Source organism: Macrobrachium rosenbergii, chromosome 8 (assembly GCF_040412425.1).
Source record: "Macrobrachium rosenbergii isolate ZJJX-2024 chromosome 8, ASM4041242v1, whole genome shotgun sequence".
Classification (NCBI taxonomy): domain Eukaryota; kingdom Metazoa; phylum Arthropoda; class Malacostraca; order Decapoda; family Palaemonidae; genus Macrobrachium; species Macrobrachium rosenbergii.
In genome coordinates, this window is record NC_089748.1 from 170,001 (window position 1) to 179,152 (window position 9,152).

General features: G+C 36.7%; 1 protein-coding gene across 2 annotated transcripts in view; it reads left to right on the forward strand.

The window, feature by feature from the left end:
* The window catches only part of SdhD (succinate dehydrogenase, subunit D), a 97,425-nt gene extending 90,054 nt beyond the window's left edge, over positions 1-7,371 (forward strand). For both annotated transcript variants that reach the window (XM_067107188.1, XM_067107187.1), the window contains one exon: positions 6,471-7,371. In XM_067107188.1, the coding sequence (XP_066963289.1) occupies positions 6,471-6,648 (178 nt within the window). In that variant the 3' untranslated portion in view covers positions 6,649-7,371. The remainder of the gene's footprint in view (positions 1-6,470) is intronic.
* Positions 7,372-9,152: the final 1,781 nt, after the last annotated feature.

Genomic DNA, 9,152 nt, shown 5'->3' on the forward strand with positions numbered 1-9,152 from the left:
TGGACGTTTTAAAAAATTTAATACTACTTATATATTAAGATTACTCCATACATAAATCATACAGGTACTCACCAGCGATGAATGTTGATTAAAGATGATGATGATGATGAATTAGCTGTCCAGTGCGATGAATGACGATGAAGATATGAATGCACAGCAAAGCAGAGGAGTTACAACTCATCTGAGGGTGCCTCTTCACCTTCAGGAGGCGCTTCAGGAGGCACTTCTTCAGTTGATTTGGGAGGCACGACTTCAGGCGGTTGGGGAGGCAATTCTTCAGACAATTCGGGAGGCACTACTTCAGGCGATTGGGGAGGCACTTCTTCAGGCGATTCAAGAGGCACTACTTCAGGTGATTTGGGAGGCTTTGGAGGGGCCTTCTTCGTCTGTTTGATGAACATGGTGATAGGCAGCTGCTGTCGCTGCTTTTTCATGGTGGTGAGGGTTTGATTATAGGGCTCCCATGCTGAATCAAGGATGTTTGAAAACTTTAAGGAACGTTCCATAAAAGGATCCCATGTTGAAACATACTCCTGCATATCCTTAATCATTCTCTTCATGTGGGACAGACGTTGCAAAGTCAGGTCCGCTCTCCTCTTCCTCCTGCTCCTCCCCTGAACCTGGCGTATCTTCTTCCTCACTGGCAGACTTCGTCAGCTCTTCCAAATCATGGTCCGTCAGGAGGTCAGAGTGAGCATCAATAAGGGTGCCGATTTCATCCTTGGTGATGTCCTCGAATCCTTCCCCACCTAGAATCCTCGCCAACTGGACAGCCTTATTAATGGCCGAATATTGAATTTCTTGAGGAGAGAAGCCCTGTAATCATGAACACACTCCGCCACAACTTGTTTCAGCATGCGTTCAGGGTCTCCTTCTTCATGTCATTCAGTGATCGGCTGATGATGCTCAGACATGTGGCAATCGTGAATTTACGCCAATATTCTTTTAGCGTAAATTCACTGTCACTGTCCATTGCAGTTACAAGGTGCTGGAGGAGTTCGGTATAGAGTGCCTTGAAGGCACGGATCACGCCCCTGGTCCATAGGCTGGAGGAGAGAGGTGGTGTTGGGAGGGGGGAACTCAAGCTGGACTCCCTTGTAAGAAGATCGAGAGGGTGGCCACCAGCATTATCCATGATCAGCAACACCTTGAACTCCATGGCCAAGTCATTCAGGTATTGCATAACTTGAGGGATGAAGCTCTGATGGAACCAGTACTCTGTGAGGACTTTGGTGATCCAGGCCTTAGGGTTATGCATCCAGAACACAGGAAGCAATGCCTTGTTCTTATTCTTGAGGGCCCTGGGGTTTGCAGCCTTGTAAATGAGGCCTGGTTTAAGCATGAAACCAGCTGCATTCCCACACATGATGAGGGTAACCCTATCCTTCTGGGCCTTGAATCCAGAGGCTTTAGCTTTGTACTTCATAAGGTATGTCCGGGAAGGCATCTTCTTCCAGAACAGGCCAGTCTCATCCATATTGAACACCTGTTGTGGATGGTGGCCCTTCTCCTCGATGATCTTCTTGAAGGCCTCTGAATATTTGGCGGCTGCTTTAATGTCTGCAGATGCTGATTCCCCATGCAGAGTAACAGACTTTAGGTGGAACCGCTTTTGAAATCGGTGGAACCTCCCCTTGCTGGCCTGGAAACCTTGAGGTGCTGATGATGGTCCTGCCTGGGGCTCTTCCCCCTATTCTTCTTCTGCTGGTTCATCAAAGCCTAAAAATTCTAATTCGCCTTCTTCAACGCCTTCCTCTGCCTGTACTACGTTGTCGCCTTCCTTAGCAGTTGATAACTGCTGGTATGGTAGAGTTGTCGCGCTTTCTCGTGAATGATATTGGAGTCGAAGGGCACGTTTTTCTTCCGGCAGTTCTTTATCCAGATTGCCAGAGCAGATTCCATTTTCACAATTGTTTTATCCAGCACTGTCGCAACTGTCTTTCCACTACCGAAGTAGCTCATACTCAAAGACTTGCGTATCTCCACCTCTTTCTTCTTGATGTATCTCACTGTGCTCTCATTAACACTAAAATGGCAGCCAAAGGCGGCAAAACTTTTGCCCTCCTTTAACATGTCAAGAAGTTTCACCTTCTCGAGTTTCATAACAGTCTTCTTTCTTTTAGACTCTGCCAGAAGGCTTTGAAGGGCAGGGCATTTTTTGGGAGGCATTTTAGGGCCGAATACCGCTGATGCACAAAGATAAAAAATCAAAACGGACAGATGCACGGTTTCACATGGTAAGATGCTGCGAACTATACGCACAATTTGAGGAGGATGCCTTGGAGCGGTCTCCCAGAATTCTGTGTTCGCAAGTTGATTGTGAATGTTCAGCCAATCAGCGCCAAGTGAACAGCCAATCAGCTCCATGGAAAATGAATGGTGCTTCTGGATTGGCAACTTTGCAGATGACAGCCAATAGTGTGTTGAATATCACTGGTCCTGGGTACACAGCGTCAGCATCACAATTTCTTTGTATTTGCAGAGAGGTGGCTTGGGTGAAGCACTTTTAAGAAAAACAAATATATGTTATTGAAATTTTGCTGTGTTTATGTTAATATATTACAGTACTGTAATATTTGAAAATTAGTAAATTGTTTTTCAACTTACAAAATGTACTTACAGTAATCATTAATATATACTTAGCACATACATGAAAATGCTACGTACCGCAGTTGTAAACATACGTACCCTGCAATATTCCTGTTGTCTTACATATTTTAGATATGCTCTGTGTACTACCCGCAGTACTGTACTGTACTATGTATTATCCTAAAATACTTTTTGTATGTAATATTTAAAAATCATCCTACAACAAAACATTTTATAAAATGTATGTACTGTATGCGCAGAAGATCAGTGTTAGTATATGTACGCGCAACCAGTAGAACCATGCGTATACCGTAGCGGCAAATTATCGGCAAATGACTCAATATAACCCGTTTTATTGCTATCTCACGTTTGTGTGTTTTACGTGTACGGTACTATGGCCTACAAATATTTTTTGAAATCGTGCATTAAGATGTCCTCTGAATGCTCTGCTGACATAAGAATGAAAATCTAAAATGTATGGTTAACCAATGTCAAATCAGAACACAATAAAATAGAATATTACAGTGACATATATGACTTGACTATGTCCAATTCTTCCCATAAATTCATAAGTGTCTTGGATATGGTAAATTCACGAATTCACAGTCCACACAGAAAAAAAAAGAAGTCTGGATTTACCTTAACTGCCAGTTTCTAAGAAATTGGAACACACAAAGCCACGTCTGGATGATATCGCTCTTGGCTAGATAATAATCAATCAGACCTAACTTTTGGCACAATTAGACACACAACCTACATTTTTCTAACGCACGAACTTACGTACTTGCATACCAACTCGGTCGGTTGCCTCACATATCGGCGTCAATATTGTGTGTTCATCAAGCCAAAACAGCTGAATCAATTGAAATATTTGCTGACTGCAATGATTTTGCAACTGTGCGATTGTCCTACTTCCACTCTGTAACCTCTCTTTCGTTTCATCACACTATGACTGAATATACACAGTAATTCTAAAATCGAACACATTTCCTTATATATATGTATATGTATATATGTGTATATATATGTACATGTGTATATATAATGTATATATGTACATATATGTATACAGTCATACCTCGAAATTACGCGAGGTTAGGTTCCGGAGCCCTCGTGCAAGGTGAATTTTCGCATAAGTTTGCCATGGTCTTTAAAAATGCTAATAAATGTTTATTTCCAAAGTTTAAGCACTAAATATGACCCTAATCATGTCCCAAAGTATTAAGCTAACTTTTAAATGAACTAAAGTTAGTATAATTTTATTTAAAATTTAGCTTATTACCCTTAAAAAAGGAATACAGTAAATGGTTGACATAAAAATTGAGTATTGCACAGTTTTGATAATAGCGCATTTACAGTAGGTGCGTACGTATACTAATGTTATCCCTAATTCATGGGATGCCGTTTTCTTTGTCACTTAGAGTAAAAGCCGTTTTCTTTGCGTCACTAGGCAAAACGTCATGTCAGTCAACAAAAGTACAATTCCATAAAAAATCGAAAACATGTACATAATGTTCGTAGAATGTAGTACAGTACAGGTAAAATTCAATCAATTTAAAATTATATACTGTACAGGTAATGACGTACAGAGAAATAATAAGTTGTAAAAGTATGTTTGAGCGCTAACTAATGAATGAGAGAGAGAGAGAGAGAGAGAGACACTGTAATAAGTAACTGTACTGCTTTTCTATCGTATTTATGCGCAAATGTATAAATACAAATTTTCCATTCAGATTTTACACCTAAAAACACGAAAACTTAAAAATTAAACACACACTCTACAGGGGTATCATCTTTGAAAAATGCAGTTTCTAAGGGTATCACATCTTGTAAAAGTACACCAACTGAACGTGCTGTAATTACATGCACATACAAATTGCACCAGCACTTTTCTCCGAAGTGAATAGAGTAATTTTCAAAGAATGACACTTATACAACTCTTAGTTACATCTCTGATATTACAATAACAAATTAATTTTATCAAATGAGCGTGACTGAACCTCATCTCAAGGTCATGTAAAGTCCTTGTGACAAAGACTATGTAAATGGACATAATACTTGTATGATATTTATGTACAGAAATATAAATATAAATTTTCCATATCGATTTTACAGTTAAAAGCATGAAAACTTTTAATTAAATTTACTTCAAACATTAAACAAGCATTTTCTGCAGGGGTATCATCTTTGAAAAGTGCAGTAACTTTGCAAATGGGTATCACATCTTGTAAAAGTACGCTAAGTGAATGAGCTGAAATTACCTTTGCATCATATTTATGCATGTACAAAAATAAAAATAATACATTTTCGATACAGATTTTACACATGAAAGCATGAAATGCATTTTTCATAGAGATTTTACACATGAAAGCATGAAATGCATTTTTCATAGAGATTTTGCACATTAAAACATGAAATGCATTTTTCATACAGATTTTACACACAAAAGCATGAAATGCATTTTTCATACAGATTTCACACATAAAAGAATGAAATGCATTTTTCATACAGATTTTACACATAAAAGCATGAAAACTTGTAAATTACTTCAAAAGTTAAACACCCACTTCTGCAGGGTTTCTCGAGAATTTCGTGTGTCTGTGAAAAAATCGCCTATGCCCATTAGTTAGGTTCCAGTGAAAAGTTCGTGTGTGTGTGTGTGAATTCGCGCAACTCGAATCGTGTAAAATCGAAGTATTACTGTACATATATACATATATTTATACATATATATACTATGACGGGACTTGAGTGAATCTTACCTGGTGACTAGGTGTGGGGATGTTGCTGGACTGTAATCACTCAATTATCCCTCATAAATTTAAAATATCACCACCAGCAAAAATATTATTCTTTTTGTCTGCTTCACTTATTGTTTATTTTCACCTCTATTTTAAACCACTTCTATTTTAACCACTTTTAATCACCTCTCCAATCCAGCAGGATCTTAATTAAACACTAAAGACAATTGTTAATTTAGTACTTAAATAAATAAACTTAAATTCCAATATAATTACTTTCACACACAATATCACAAAAACACTAATTATGATAAGTAAAAGAAAAAGATGTTTTCAACACTGCACTGAATAGTTCTCTAAAGAAAAATACAAATTACAAGTGTAACGAAGGCTAAGGAATGCAAATATAGCTGTATGACTAAGAAACCAAGGATAATGTAGAATAGTTAACATAACTGATAATAGATAGCGTTGAACATTAAACACCCGATAATTTCATAGTTACACAAATAATTATTTACAGATTTTTTTTTTTACAAATAATTGTGACGTTCTGTCATAGATCCTTCCCCCAAAGAGCATCCTACTTAGGATGGCTGGGATGAGAGACAGCGGGAAGTCTGGATAATGCGTCGGAAATTTTGTTTTGATGTCCTGGGATCGCTCGGAGCTCAAGATTATATCTTGTTAGATAGTACGACCAGCGTAACAATTTGTCGTTCAGTAGTCTTGATCTATCCAGGAAGGTTAAAGGTCGATGATCTGTATAGATCAAGACTACTGAACAACAAATTGTTACGCTGGTCGTACTATCTAACAAGATACAATCTTGAGCTCCGAGCGATCGTAGGACATCAAATCAAAATTGCCGACGCATTATCCAGACTTCCCGTCATAATACACATACATATATACACATGCATATATATGTATATATATGTAATTATATATATATATATATATATATATATATATATATATATATATATATATATATATATATATATATATATATATATATATATAATGTGTGTTTGAAATGTATACTTGATATGTACAATAATCAGCATGTGGGTTTGACAGTCTTTTATTTGAATACTAACTGCTTGATGCTGTTGTTAAGTATGATTTCTCTTTCAGGGGCATTGAAGCCATTGTTGTGGATTATGTGAGGCCAAGTGTGTTCGGCAAGGTCATCCCCAAGTTGGCGGTTGGCGCAGTATATGGGTTGTCCTTCTTGACGCTTGGAGGACTTTGTTATTTCATATATACAGATGTTGGAATCATCAATGCTGTTAAACTTTTGTGGAAATTATAGTTAGGTAGTAACAGTTTTTGACAAAAATAATTTTTTTCTGTAATTGTTCATTGAATTTATTGCCTTGTTTCTTGGAAGAAATATTGATAGTAGGAGCTTATACCAATTTTTAGGGACAGAATTTTGTTATTCATGCTTTGCAACCAAAATTAATATGTTCCATTATCCTGCAACATGATGTACAGTATGTGACTCTAAATAGCAGCCAAATTGATGCCTTAATTGTTCACATGTGTCAACAATTTAAATGTGTATGCAAAGTAGTGGTGCCATTTGGTTGTCTGTAATGGTCAAGGATTACAAAGTAGTGGTATATTGTCATTAGATAATTCAATAAAAGCTCCCCTAAAGATAGTTTGTTCTCATTCACATAATCAGTCATAATATGCACTGTAGAACATATTAGACAGTGGTAGTAATTGTTGGCTACCAAGTTCTGTTGAATGTTGATCAGGCATTATAGACTGCCATGTTTCACTGGAATTTTTAGTTAGAGTCGTCTGTCGTCATATACTGTAGGTTGTACGTATAGGTAAAATACAAATTGTACGTGTACCTAGTTCTTTCTGTTTTGCTATAAAAAGAAGTACTGTAATGTAAATATACAGGGAGGGAACAAAGCTGTTGTACAAGTATCTTTTCATTGCATGTGCACATTTTATTAAATGATTGCAATATCTTGTATATATTCATTATGTTAATAAAGTAATTTAAGAGATTCTACTATGGTTTTTTATATTTTCAAAAATGAAGAAATCATATTGTCTGTCTCCTTTAACTTGATAGAGTTGAATGTATTGCACTATTAAGGTATGTGTATAAACTATTTTTTTGATGCAGTGGTCACAGTTACTACACAGTACTTACTAGTAATTGCATCATGCGGGTATTGTACCTACAGAAAACACTAGATAAAGGTGACACCATTTTAATCACAATTATCAACATGTAAGGCCTTTAACTTTTGGAAGGGTAAGTACAGTGTATCCAGGGTACTGTGCAATTTTAAAAATTATTGCATTTTAAGAATTATATATCCATCAAAAATTAATTATCTTATATTTTTATATTAATTGCATTTTTGCGTTTTACATGCTACTGTCTCTTGCTTCCTAGAAGGTAAATACCATCACATTTGTTAGTGTGACGTCAGAACAAGAATTAAAAAAAAAAGGTGAACAAAGCAGGTAATACAGTAATGGTAAGGTTATTACAAAAAGTGCAAGTGATTCTGACAATATGTTGGGAACTGAATCAGAATCCACTTCTCACCAATAAGGTTAGGTTCCAAAGACCAGGTCATTAGTATAAGAGAAAATCAATATCCCAGTATTTGAGGTTGAAGGTATCCTAAGGCTGCATCCAATTTGGCAGGATCGGGTCTATGATTTAACCCTTAAGAGACGGGCTAAATATATACAGTACATATTAAGCTCACCCCAAGACTGGGACACTTTAAGGTTGGCCAGTTTATGAAAAAAAAAAACACTTAAATGGAAAGAGAAAGATATGCAAATACACATGGTGTAAGAAAAAAAATCCTGAAAAATTTTCAGTGCCTTCCACAGGAAGTTGAAAGTGAATATTTACAACCCTGTGCAGGGCCTCTTTTCCAAGACACTTGTAAAAATATGCTAATTTTACAAAGTTATACATGTTTTTTTCTAAGTTTATTTTGTTTTATTTTGTAAAATTATAATTACAGCTCTCACAATATCATAACATGAGAACTAAAATCAGTAACAAATTCTGAGTATGTTTATTGTAAAATATTTACGAGATTTACTGAGATGGGGAGGTACAGTACCTTTTTGTGAGGTATACACGTTTTTTCTAATATTTCGTTGCACTTTTCTTTGTAAAATTACAATTATAGCTGACATACTTTCTTTCATAAAAGGTAAAAACTAAAACCAACAGCAATCCCTGGGTATATATATGAGCAAGCAAGTAAAAAGACGTCACGGGATAGTGAGGGGCAATACATTTCCCCCATCAAGTCTCAAGGCACACTGATCCCCCTCTGTCCTGTGCTGAGCCACTACATTTGCCATAAGTCATTTATGGACCATTGAAGTGATGTGAACATCTTTCTCGCTAAATTCATCCAAATCGTATGGTGCGTAATATTAATACACATACGAGTTAGCCCGTCCATCGGTCAAAACCTGCTATAGATCATCATGTGATCATGCTCATCCTTAAGGGTTAAGAAACTTGAGAAATGCATCCAGCACCTTGTTGGTAGAGGAAAATTCAAATTGAAAGACAAAACAATATATTGCCTGTGATGCATAATTTTAAGGATGCATCTTTTTACATTCTCCGCTGCCCTCTTCCTATGCCCCAGCTCTTAGTTGGAGTTGGCCCTTGTTTGATGCAAAGGAGAAATGGCCAATGGCAGTGTGATAGTTTTGTTACACAGCAGTTCAGAGCATATCCTCAAGGTCATCTCAGAGTATTAGAGGAATTCATTTCTGGTGACAGAAATTAATTTCTCGTTA